Source organism: Malaclemys terrapin, chromosome 1, assembly GCF_027887155.1.
Source record: "Malaclemys terrapin pileata isolate rMalTer1 chromosome 1, rMalTer1.hap1, whole genome shotgun sequence".
Taxonomy (NCBI): Eukaryota; Metazoa; Chordata; order Testudines; family Emydidae; genus Malaclemys; species Malaclemys terrapin.
In genome coordinates this window covers 112,978,529-112,991,948 of record NC_071505.1, presented here as the reverse complement: position 1 = coordinate 112,991,948, position 13,420 = coordinate 112,978,529, and the positions used below count along the sequence as shown (strand labels likewise).

The following is a 13,420-nucleotide window of genomic DNA, read 5'->3' as shown; positions in this document are numbered from 1 at the left end:
GCTTGAAGGGAAGAAAAAAACAACAAAGAAGCATCATGCAGGACAGTTCACCCCTATGCTGCAGCCCATTTGTGCCAGCTAAACTGGGAAGGACCCCAGTACAGAAGGTTCTGTACAGGAGCAGCAGAGCTTGTTTTGTGCACCCCTGTGCCCTCACAGGAAGCCCCAAGGGGAAGAGGAAGATGGCCCACCAGGGCCTGAAGTAGTCACAGCAACCCCTAACAGAAGGAAGAGCAAGCAGCCTCTCCACTGTCTCTGAGCCCAGGAGGAATCTACCTGCATTCTTTGCATTTTTCCACCTCACTGTCTTACAGACAAGAACCCAACCCATGTGTTCTCATCTGAGGGACTCCATTCTACACCCATCTCAGTTTCCCCAGGGTCATGGTCATTTTCCTAAAAACACAGCTGCTAAGAACTCCTGAACACACTGCTCTTTAATTCCCTTTCTTGACTCCCCTCACCCTCCATATTAACTTCAAACTAGGTTTTCCTGCCTAAAAGGCCATGCACAACTCTGCTCCTACCTACACATCAGGTTCCTGTTCCTCAGGTGTCCCCTAGCTCCCTTCATTTGCCAGTAATGGCAACCTTGATGCCCCTGTTGTGTTCTTGAGGCAGGGGACCCCACGTTTCACTGATATACTTTGGTTTAACTGTTTATCATAAACAGGTATTACTGGGTGACCGTCCATGGTATGCGCTAGATCAGAGTAGTCTTTATAGATATGAATCTATACAAAAAAGTAACAAATGATATTGGACTGCATGTCTTACTCAGATTCTCTAAACGCTGTTGGTCTTTATGTCTCTCTAGTCAGCCCTTTGCCTGATAGATAAATGCAGCATCCATAAAATGGCACCATGCCACACCCCTTTCACACTATTTCCCTGCCTCTTTCTTACATATTGATGTGCATCGGGTCCCGGTTCAACAAGTCTTCTCCCCCTCCTCAATCAAATCACTCCTTTGTGGAAAAAATGAAATTATTTAGCTCAGAATAAAAACAAGAGCAACAAGGGTGAAAGAAAATCCTGGTCAAAAAGTGATCTAGTGAACCCTACAGAACATGCACATAAACCTACCCAAACCTCAATTGTGGAGCCCAGGAAGCCAATAAGGTGATGTAGGCCAACAGTTTAGGAGGCTAATTTCAGCTGTATTCAGCAGATATATGGCTGCCAATGGAAGCCAGGATTGGTATGTTCAGGGAGTGTCACGGATATATACTTTAAATACGAACAATTCCTGCAAAGTTAGCACAGTTGCTCTTGTGAGCAATCAATCCTCTCCCACCACCAAGACCACAGCTATTATCTCCCCCTAAATATAGTCTTTGAAATTTAACAAAGTTTGGAAAGTTTAAGCTGTCTACCAAAGATTTTTTTCCTCCCATGTAGCTTTACCAGAAAAGCTTTGTGAAGACTAGAAGCTGCATCTAACTATTAAAAATTTCTCCACTAAACACTTTCAACTCTCTCAAACCGAGAGAAAAAAAAAAAAAATCTATCATGTCATTTGTCAGCTAGAAACCTAAAATGCATTTCATAGAAGTCCACCAGACATCTTAGTGCGCACAGGAAAAAGAAAAAGTTCAGTCAGGAGGAACATGCACAATGATCTTGATTTCTAGCAGCTGGATGCTTAGAAAGAAGCTCCTAGTGCCATAACTACTGATAACCTTAGTTATAAGTTACTAAACAGTTTAAAATTGTGTCAGTTATTTTTAGTAAAGGTCACCGACAGGTTGCAGGCAATAAACAAAAATTCATGGAAGCCTGACCTGTCTGACTTTTACTAAAAATAATGGGCGGGGGGGAAGGGAGCTGACAGAAGCCCAAGAGGGGGCATTAGAGCCCAAGCCCTGCTGGAGGGGAAGCACCCACCACAGCTGAGAGCTGCAGGGGCCCGCTGACACTATTGCTCTCAATGGAAATGCTGACGAGGAGCTGAGGCAGGTCATAAACCTTTGAGTTCACCCCTTCCTTATGCAAAGGGCAGTACAAGTTCATAGGATGAATACCTGACTCCACTGAAGTTAAGGGCAACATTCCCATTGATTTCAGTGGGCGGTCAGGATTCCCCCATATATTTTAAGGCCTGAAGGAACACTATGGTCATCTAGTTTGACCTCCTGCATAACACAAGCCACAGAGAGAGCCATCCTGTAATTCCTGCTGCAGAAGTAGTTGTTCTTCCCTGCTCCAAAACCTACATTATTGAGCCCAGCAATTTGTAGTTGGGGCTTATGTGGTGGATTGGATTTATGATAGCCCTCTGTTCCAGGGAGAGTTTCACCCACTGGTAAATAGATTTAATACACAGTATAAGCATGTAGACAAGATAAGTCCTCTGTGGCCATATGTTCTTCATAAATGTTATGGAGGAAGAGAACTGAGGAGGTAGAAAGGAAGAGTCCATTTCTGATTCCTCTCCAGTTTCTCTAACCACACATCACTGAAGTTAGTGTTCTCAGTGTCAAACTAACATTTTCCAAAGTGATGTCCTCCTGAGAACATCAGAAAGGCCTCTCTTTAGACATCCTGACTATCAAGAACAATGGCTACCCTGCATTCTAGGCAATATACTTACAGATTCACTAGCTTTCTAGAGAGGGGCTCATACTGCAAAGTTTTGACCTGGATTTCAAACATTACAAGGTTTGAAGGTCTTTGGATCCACGGTTTTGGCTAAGGTCCATTTGCAAAATTCAGATTGGGATCCTTGTTCAGATTTAAAGTGTTCCCAAAGTTTCGGAGTGTTTGTATTCGGGATTTTAGCTTGAGTCCCTGTTCTATTTTCATTTATAGACTTAGTGCAGAAGTTACCTTGAGAGATGAACCCTTGGGAGTGAAACACTTAAACGGCTTCTTGTCATCTGACAAACCATCTTCTGGCAACTTCTGACGTTTTTCAGCAGCTTCAGCCCTTCTCCTCTCAATGTCTTCTTTCAGCCTCCTCTTCTCCTCCTAAGACAGTATGAGCACATAGCTAGTCATTTGTTTCCTTCAAGAGACCACATCAACCTCAGATCCCTTAAACTCCTTGAGAAATTTACAGGATTCATGGAGAACACAAATCCTTACACCAGCCAGAAATTTCAGTGACCTATTTTAGTTCTAGCTATTTATAATGTATTTGTGGTGCACTAGGCAACCATAGTATCAAGTGTGTGTGTTAATCTATACGATCTTAATTCCCTCCTGCCCCCAAATACATTTCCTCCTTAAAGTGTACAGTCATGGCCCAGTGTGTATTGAGAGACAGCAGTACATTATGAAAAATGCTGTTTTTCCATTAAAGGACTGGGACTTTAGATGTTGAATGTTAACTTTTAAGACTGTTACACTTGATTTAAAAAAATGTTATTGAAGGACACACTTAACACATCTCTAAGTCAGGATATTCATGGTAGAATGGAATTTATTCCCTTGAAAACAGAGAGGAACTTCCTAGTTGCCAGAGAACAGACCCAAGAACTCCTAAGGTCCCATCCCACCTCCAAGACTGAATCCTTCTTTAGCATCATGCAAGTCACTTCTCCTCCTCGTTATAAATGGGGAACTGTGGCACAGAGATGAATACTTAGCTACCTCATGTAGATGGTGGAGATTAATATATGCCCAATGTGCTGAAGATGTAAAGCACCATATACAGCCTAAGAAGGGATATTACTCTGCAGAGATAATGTGGGTTTTTATTTTGTAAGACATCAGTTGAACTAGAGGGCAGTCACTCTTAACCCTATTAACCACGGCCTGTTCTGATACTGCAAGATGTTGCGTGACCTTCGCTCCCACAGAGTTCTTCTATGGGAAAGCAGGGGGCTCAGCATGTTCCAGGATTGGGCCCCTCCCTGTAAGTGCTAAGTACTATTATTATTAGTCCCCAATATCCAAGTTCATTTTTTGTATAATTTAGATCCCTAATTTCTGTGCCGGAGATCTGAACGTCCAGTTTAAAGAGATTCACTTGGCAGAAGAAACATAGGCAAACAGATATTTTTTGGTATTACATTTTAAATGAGGCAAAGATTTCTAATGAGATTCAGTCCATCATAAAACCAGCATTTAATCCCATTTGCAGTAAACATCTGTGTTAGTCTCATCTCTCTCTCCCCAGATAGAAACAAGATTTCTGTAATTTAAGATATGTGCAAAAAAAAAAAAAAAAAAAAAAAAAGACACCCACAATAAACAAAAGCCTATGTTGCTGCAACATTGCACCTGATATTTTGTATGCACAGGAAATAAGAAAATCAGAGTTAAGATTCTCAAGACAACCACAGATGAAATTCTGGTCCCACCTGTGAGATGAGAGTTTTGCCACTGGCTTGCATGGGACTAGAATGTCACCCGTTGGTGCTATGTCCTTTTGCGCCAGGATTAGATCAGGATCTTACTAGCACATCTGTGTATATGATCATGCAATACCAAATATTGTGTACTTGCAGCTGAGATTGAAGGTGACAGAAACAGTGCAGCTTTACTGTCCATTAGCATGTGCCATTGCACAGCATTGTACAAATGGGTTATGAAACACCCAATTTTGTAGCCTCTGTCAACCTTAGTGGGTAGTAGAAAAGAAAAACATAGTGGAATGGTGGTAGGGCCCCCAAAAGGAGGAATATGATTGAGAAAACTGAAAGAGCTGTTAAGTATTTGTATTGTAGCACCTAGAGTTCCCAACGTAAACTGGGGCCACACTGTGCTAGGTACAGTCACATAGCAAGAGCCAACCCCTGTCCTGATGAGGTTACAGTCTAAATAGATGAGACAGGCAAAGGGAGAGAGAGGAAGCAAGAGCAAAGCCACATGCCCAAGGTAACAGTCTGTTAACAGTAACAGATCCAGGAATAAAATAGTCTAGTTTTGGGCCTTCCAAGTTGGCTGACATTGGGAAAAGTAAAACCAAAACAAAGCCTTTCACACAACATTGCCTTAGATATTGAAACCCAGATCCTCAAAGGTATTTCGGCTCCTAACTCCCATGGTTTTCAATGTAAGATAGGAGACTAAATACCTTTGAGAATCTGGGCCTGAGCCGAGCTACTATCCCAGGGCCTAAAATGCCACCCATAAACAGGTCAAGCAAAGCCTCTCTCCTTGTGCAGTCCCCTTGATTATTTGCCCAAGAGTATGCCTTGCTGCACAGCGTTGTGTGATCATGTAATGAAAGACCAATACGAGCAAGTGAAGCAGAACAGAGTCTAACTCTGGATCTCACGGTTTTATTACTACACTATTACCTCCTCTTTGGCTTTTCTCTCAGCCTCCTCCTGCTTCCTCCTCTGTTCCTCTTCCTCAAGGATCTTCCGACGCTCCTCACGCTTTTTCTTCAGTTCCTCCAGCTCCACAGCTGCCTCCTGTTGCTTCTCCTTCAACTTCTCAAACTCCTCGCTCTCATTTTCACCTCGGCGACGGCGCAGCTCCTCTAGTCGTTTGCCGGCTTCAGCCTGGGACACCGGCTTACCATCCTCAGCATTTGTAGTTGCTTTCATGCCGGAGCGGCTGAGAAAGAATTGAGAAGCAGGTTAATATGCCACAGGTTTTCCTTTGCCAGTTTGGATCACCTGTTACCACTCAACTAGGCAGCAACATAGGAACCTGACACACACAAACATCTTTTGTTCCTCACAGAGCATGTACTACCCTCAGCAGGTTTCATCAGGGGCTGAAGTAGGCTGGGGAGCCCAGAGGCACATCTCTGCCTTCCCCTGACAGTGGGGGACCAAAGGGTCCCACATGCTTAGAAGGGTAGTTTTTGTATCATATTGCCTCAGAACCTAAGATCCATTTTATTTTAATCCCAGCTCCATAGTATATACACACTTATTCTCAATTATATGGTACAAATATGTAAGGATATTACCTACAGAGATATGTTCCAGCTTCTAAAAGCATAATACTTGACTAATCTATGCATAAAACAATTCAGGGATCAATTGAAAAGCAATAAATACATATTTAAGGCTGAGAAAAGTGAAACACATACATATCCAAAACAAACACTATATTCTGTGTAATAAAAGACAAATAATCCTTTGATTTCTCAGACAAATGTCTTCTCTAAGGGATTATATAAAGTGTTTGATAAATCTCTTTAAAGAGAGCTAAAGCATGTTGCTAGGGCATTAGTCTTCAGTTTACTGGGGGAGAAGGAATATTCTTATCATTCCATCAGTATTTTCAACACCAGATGCTTCAATAATATAATACCAATTGTTATCTTGGACTCTTGCTAACTTGCATATATCTATCTATATCAGGTCTGGTCAAAAACTTGGTTGAAGTTTTCTGTGTGAGTTTTTGATTTTTCATAAACCTAAAACTAGATTTTTCATTGACTTTTTCCACAGGGGGAAGAAAACCCAAAACCAAACCAGATATTTTCCAACCAGCTCTTATAATCCAAGACATTAAAAAAGATAGTTCATCCATACTGCCCACGAGAAGTACATATTTTTGTCAAAAGCAACAGAGGGTCCTGTGGCACCTTTAAGACTAACAGAAGTATTGGGAGCATAAGCTTTCGTGGGTAAGAACCTCACTTCTTCATATTTTTGTCAGAGTGTCAAATAGCACCACCGATATATGTAATTACCACATCAGGGTTTAAGTGCTTGCTCCTTGAAATGTATTTATTAATACACCAGACAAGGGGGTCAACACTTGAGGTATCAGCATGATACTTCCAAGAGAAAGGGCAAGTAGGCATTTATATTGTTTTTATTTTCTTCCCTGTTCTATACCCAAGAAAAAGGAGATCCTAAACACTACAGCAATGAAGCCACAGTGTTGCACAATTAAATGCCACAAGAGCCAACAGTGCAAAAGTTAAGCTTTCCCTCAGCAATATGGATCAGTTTCTGTCTCCAATTACCTCTGGGCAAATACAGAGCAACGTCACTGAAGTCAATAGACTTATTCCAGGTTTGTACTGATATAGTGGAGAGTAGAATTTAGCCTTAAGCAATTTTTTTCTTCACTGTTTGGAAGGTGTGGGTGAATATTTCGTCCAAACAATGACATTTGTCTTTCTTACTGAAAAAGAACTGTTTATCTCCTAATCATGTACATCCACAGGCTATTTCTATCTTCTTTTATTAATATACACTACGGAGGATTTCCTCTGCTGTTTCTGCATATTCTCTAGTAGGAACAGTAATTGGCAGTCATCCTCTTCATATTTTTTTTCCTGAGCCTTTTTGCTTTCAGCACATTCTGGGAATCTCAGGCCCCTGCTGCCAACATCAAGAAATCAGTATTGAGATTCTAGACCAAGGAAGAGCTTTCAGAAGTGCCTGTTTGGTGCTAAGAAAAAGAAGCCAACTGCCAGTCTTCACACAGAAGGAGAAATAGGATGTTGAGAGAGACAGAAATGACAGAACAATGTGAAAAATGCATTACATCATGCTTAGGATTTTTGCACTCCATATGAGAGTGGGGAGGAAGGGCAGGTGCAAAAGGGAAACCACAAAGATAAAGTTTTCTAACTATTCTGTCAGCAACAGCGACAAAGATGGGACAGACACTATTTCTCTTTGGCCTCAGATGTCTCAGTCAGTCTTAAGGAGTTTTATTTCCCATCATTGCCATTTAGACTTATCTTATGAGTCTCTCAGTCTCTTGCCACCATCTTGTTTATAGACAATGAGAGTACAGGTAATCCCAAACTAAAGTCCTATGACTAAACACCAAACTTTTTCTCCCCCAGGGGTGGGGAGAAGAAAAAAAGTGCAAAAACCCCCTTTGCAGTTTTTCAAATAAGTCCTTGCTCTAATAAGAAATAAAACACGTGAAAAAAGTTATATACATATTTTAGAAACACAACTCATGTTAGTGGTGATTTGACCCAAGTATACAGAATAATTACTAACAGGACTCATATCCTGCTATTCCATCACTATGTTATATGACAACCTAGTTACAGGGTTTTTGAATATTTCACCTTTGAAAAAGTTTGTTTCCCCATAGGAACCCTTAGGGAAATGCTAGGATGCACAAAAATGAACTAAATGATGACTACTAACTTATTTGTCCATTCCACTTCTTTGCTTTTCTTCCCCCTTGCTTCCCCACTTTCTAGCAGAGTGGAGCCTTTCCAACTCTCTCCCCATCAACCAGTTACCTTTAGATTTCCAACTGTAGCAGAAGCCTCAGAGACAGTTTTATGTTCTTGTCTAGCTAAACCACAAGATTTTTCTTAAAAAGGCAGAACGCTTTGGCTGGATGTAGTTTTCACTCTGCCAAATAATCACACTCTTGTGCAGAAATCATTAACTTCAAGGCTTACTAGAGCAAACAACCAAAAGATCAACTCTTAAAAGAGTTATCCTAGGGAGACAAGGCTGCTTCTAGCTGGTTATATAGGGTGTAATTAAAAGCAGGTGTGTAATTGGCAATGAGTTATCTCACTCAGAGTCAGGCACCTGTGCCACTAGGGTATAAAAGCACAGCACTTGGCTCATAATGTAGACTATGAAAAGATGAAGTTCATTAAGAAATGTTTAGTAGATGATAGGAGTATGGTAAAAACAAATTACTGATCCCCACAGAGGGGGTGAGTTGTTTGCTTATTGTTTACTACTCTGCAATGAGTTTCTCATTTCCCCACTACAGTGAGGTGGGTAGAATTCCACTACAAAATAGCTCAAGATCCTGAATTTATTTCTAAGGAGCCACTGAATATTACAACCTTCAATGATGTTGGAAATTTAAGTCTTGTATTACACAGCTAAAAGTACAGTAACAGAGACCCATAAAAGGCAACAAGCCCCACAGCTCTACTCTGATATAAACAAATCTAGTGTTAATGTGTATCTTACCTAAAAATATTCTCGGTATGTTTAAGTTTGTGAGTAGTAAGTTCCTGGAAACGCTCTCCGTTCTGTGGCTTTGGTTCAGGAAATCCCTTCTTACGATCCCAGATAGGCTTCACCTCCTCCTTAGGTGCTTTGTCCTTATTAGCCTTGTCGTCTTTGATCTGCTCAGGAGATATTAGAAAGCATACAACCAAAAACAAAACAAAAAAATCATAATTAGACATTGTAAATGACTGAAAAGGAAAACAAGTTTCCCACCATCAATGAGTAACTGTCTTCAAATGTTCTATGGCAGGAATAGCCTGTCAAGTTCTAAAATGTGGCCTGCAACCATCCTCGATTTCTGATCTATGTTAAATATGCGGGCAGCTTAATTCATCTATATTGTGTGCAAATCTGCTGTGGCCTTGGAAATCTCAAGCATCCTTACCTTCTTATGCAGTCTCTACCACTACCTTGCCCATCATCCCCTTCCTGATCATGTGTCTGTTGATTCACCTGTTGTGTATTGTCTAAATCGTAGACTGAGCTCTGTGGGGCAGGGATTGTCTTTGTTTGCATAGTGTCTAGTTCAATGGGGCCCTAATCCCTGGTTGGGGCCCTAGGCGCTACCGCAATAGAAATAATACAATCCTAAACTGATTTGCACAAAGCAAGTGCATGCTATGTGGATGTAGCCAATACATTCAACAGCACAGGAGTTATGTGCTATACGGATGTACCTAGGACTTTCAGTGTCACAGCAGGTGCATACTACCTAGCTATTACAAGTATAGTTTGCAATAGTCAAGTAGTTACAAATTATGTTTCTTAGCAATATTTTCTTTGATAAATATGTAACTGGGGTTATCACCTGTACCCCAGTCTAAACAGTGACTAGTGGAGGAGGATACTATCGGATGTGAAGCTCTTACTCCTATGAAGAAGCAGATGTTTTCTCTGAAAACATTAAGGCAAGATTCCCCCTTCCTCTACAAGCCTTTGTCCGACATAAGTCTGACTAAGATCCAGAATCATTATGCACTAGTTTCGCTCTCTAATCCCCACCCAGAAAATTCTGGGCTGAAAATTATTTATTATCGCCACTGATGGCCTGACCCCAGCATGCTGAGTCATGGTTGGATGCTAATGGAAAGTGCAGGATATGGCAATTGATTTCAGTTCTTCTGTTCTGTGGACAGAATTATTCCCACTAAAGAAATTAGCTAGACCAGCAGCCAAAACAAGCTTTGAATAGCTGTGGAGGAAAATACCAATGTTAACCCAAGGAAGATCTCCTTTTTCACTTTTAGCTTTGCCATATTTGGGAAACGCTCTGGTGGGCAGCCTAAATATCATTTATTTGGAGAATTGTCTGTAAACCTTTAGCAAACTGTACCTATATTCCTCTGCATCCTACTGCCCTTCCATCTGATCACTGAAAAGAAAAATAAATCGTACACAGTCCTATTCTAGGACACTTTTTTTTTTAAAACGTACTCCAAGCTGCGTCTAGTGAAAAAGCCCAAACCTCTACACTATTTCTATCCTTCGTCTGCTCAATGCGCCTTTCAATAGCCCCACCTCCAAGGCATCCCCTCCCACTTTTCAAAAGCAGGAGCCTTGGGGGAGGGAGAGGGCTTATAAAGCACCTGACATGTCTGCGCAGCTTGAACCCAGGAGTGGCCTTACCATGAGGCGAACTGAGGCAGCCGCCTCAGGTGCCAGTCTGGGGCTGGGGGGCCGCACTAGGACCCAGAGTGTAGAAAATTGTGTCTGTTGCTGGTGCATAAGTATCCTCTCTGCTCTAGATGCACAGAGATGGTGGAGTGCTGTGCTGGAGGAAGGCAGAATTGAGACCTTTCAAAGTTTTGGCCCAAGTGAGGAGGAATGGGGAGCGTCATTTGAGCTCCCCGCCTCAGGTGCCAAACTGTTGTGGGCCAGCCCTGTTTGAACCCTTAAGACCTGTTCTGCCTCTAGCTGGCATTAAGTATTGTTCATACAATGCCAGTACCATAAGTGACAGCTATCATGTGGTATGGACTGCAAGCGTGTGTGTGTGTTTGGGGGGGGGGGGGGGTTAGACACAGCAACTCATCTTTTAGCCTGTGATAGCAGCTCAACTTCAACCCCAGGCTCCCCTATAGGTTTTGACTTCAGCTGCTAACCCAAGTTAAAAGTTGAGTTGCCGTGTCTTCATTGTTAACTTGGTTTAGCAGCTCGAATTGAAGCCTATAGTGGAGACTGGGGTTAAACCTGAGCTGCTAACCTGAGTTGATGGGGACTTCACTGCTATTTGAACTCCAGTTTGGTAAGCCACGTTCAAAACACACCTTTTTGTGCAGTATAGACATACCCTCAGTTACGTCTAAGTGGAATCACTTTAATAGGTAAGAGGGGAATTCAGTTTCCATGATCATGCATTCTTTGCCCTTGATTCTGTGACTAGCAGCAGCCAAGCCTATTATTGCTAGTGGCAACAGTAGTGGCTTTGAAGATGTGAACTCCTAACTTCTAGGAACTAGTCAGAGACAATCATTTTTGTTCACTCACTCTAATGAACAGTCATCAGCTTGTAATGTCTTTTGGTCACTCCCAATCTGGGCAAGATTTGAACCAGTGATGTAATCACAGTGAAAAGCTCTGGCTCTCATTAGCAATCCCCTGCACTACTCAATCCCTTTCTGAGTGATTTAGAGACCTGGGGTGTTGATTGTTTCAGGATTTCAAACGCCAGGACTTCTGTGTTGGGATTTTGAAAGGGCAGAATTTCCTTTTATGAGATTTTCATCAAGTCCCTTCTAAGTCTCATTAAAAACCCAGTATGTCAGCCGTCTGAGCTGCAGTCCCAGCAGGGGCAGGTAGTGTATTTTATATCTTAATTGAAATTGCTAAGAAAACTAATATTAAAAAAATACACTTTTAGAATTAACAGGCTAGGGAATACTTTTCATGGGCTAATAGGATTTGATTTAAAGGATTATGGTTTTTTACCAAGTGTGTGTGGGGGGGAAGGGGAGGGGCAAGGACACACACACGAATAATAAACACAACTAGGCTTTTTGACTCAAAAAATAAAAAGGAAGATAAAATAGGTTATCAGAGAAACACTTCAAGGGTTTAGGGCCCAATCTTACTCTTATTAATTTTAATGGCAAAATAGCCATTGACTTCAAAAGAAGCAGGAACAGCCCCTTTCCTAGCAGTGCACCCTAAAAGTGACAGATGTAAACATTTTTGCATGCTTACACATTTCAGTGAATTAGGGATCAATCCATCTCACACTGAAATGAATGGAAAGGCTCCTATTGACTCTAGTGGAATTAGATCAGATCTGTGATAGTATCTTCAAAAAATATCACCCATCTCCCTCCACAGATCCTGACCCCAAAATCAAATTGTACATGACTGAAATTTTTTTGGAGGTTTGTAAATTGTTCGGCTATTTTTATTTTCGCACATCTCTCCATTCCAGGTTCCTGCTAGAAACGTAAATTAGAACTTGAGATGCAACATTTCCACCTAGAGTTTGAACACCTCAAAGTTTTGGTTCTGCCAATTATAAAGATTGCAAACTTTGGTTCCTGATTTGGGTTCAATTTTGGAAGGCCCCAAAAAACTGTGGGCATCTACGGCTATCTCTAGGCGGTAGCTGGGAGCATGATTCCCAGCTCAGGCAGACAAAGACACACTAGTGTGCTAAAATTAGAAGGGTAGCACGGGTGGCAGCTCAGGCTAGCCACTTGAGTAGAAACCTGCACAGACCCCTTGGGTATGTACCCAAGCTGCTGCCTGTGCTACCATTGGCTACGTTGCCATTTTTAGTGCACTAGCTCAAGAAGAGCTACCGTCTATCTGTCTACCCAAGCTGGAAAGTGCACGCCCTGCCGCAGTGTAGAGATACCCTAAGGTTTAGCTTTGGGGCCCATCTCTATCAAAGTAGAGATACCTATATACCATGAGAAAAGGCTACTTTTGCAGCACGTCTAGCCAAACCAGAAGCAGGAAATACCAGGAGTCTCATGTCATGAGAAAACTTGTTCTGATGAACTTTCCAGACCAGTTGGGACAGTTCAAAGAAGCGGTCAGACTTTTGATTGCTAATCTGAGTGAAACCTACACTGTGAGGGCCAGATTCTGATCTCACTTACAGTGGATGTGCACTGGTGTAACACAGGTACATGGGCATAAATCTGAGGTAACAAAGCGAGGAGAAGAATGCCCCGAGATCTAGTCAGGCTTGCAGTCTCTCAACTCTATTAATAACTACATAACTTGTCAAAACACAGGCTTTGTTGAATTTTGTGTATCACTGTCATGGCAGGCGTGTACGGAAAGGCTTTTTTGCAGTTGTGAGAATACCATTCTTGTCCTAAGCCAAAAAGAGATGGCCAAGATTTTCAAAAGGGACTAATGATTTTGGTTTGGTGTTCAACTTGAGATACCTTTTGGGAGGTGGGTGCTTAGCACGTTCCAAAAATGAGGCCTTTTAAAGATGTTTCAAGTTGAGCACCCAAAAACGGAGGAATGCAAAATCTCTAATCCCTTCTGAGAAAGTTGGCCATTATCTTTAAGGGTTTGCTCTTGCAGCCTACACTCATGGGGGTCCTGTGAGA

At 41.8% G+C, this 13,420-nt stretch overlaps 1 protein-coding gene across 5 annotated transcripts in view; it reads right to left on the bottom strand.

Annotated features, from left to right (window-relative positions):
* Positions 1–13,420, bottom strand: part of CALD1 (caldesmon 1) — a 115,746-nt gene that overhangs the window by 16,223 nt on the left and 86,103 nt on the right. For all 5 annotated transcript variants that reach the window (XM_054035957.1, XM_054035965.1, XM_054035983.1 and 2 more), the window contains 3 exons: positions 8,829–8,986; positions 5,250–5,511; positions 2,830–2,970 (listed from right to left, as the gene is read on the bottom strand). In XM_054035957.1, coding sequence (XP_053891932.1) covers positions 2,830–2,970; positions 5,250–5,511; positions 8,829–8,986 — 561 coding nt within the window. The remainder of the gene's footprint in view (positions 1–2,829; positions 2,971–5,249; positions 5,512–8,828; positions 8,987–13,420) is intronic.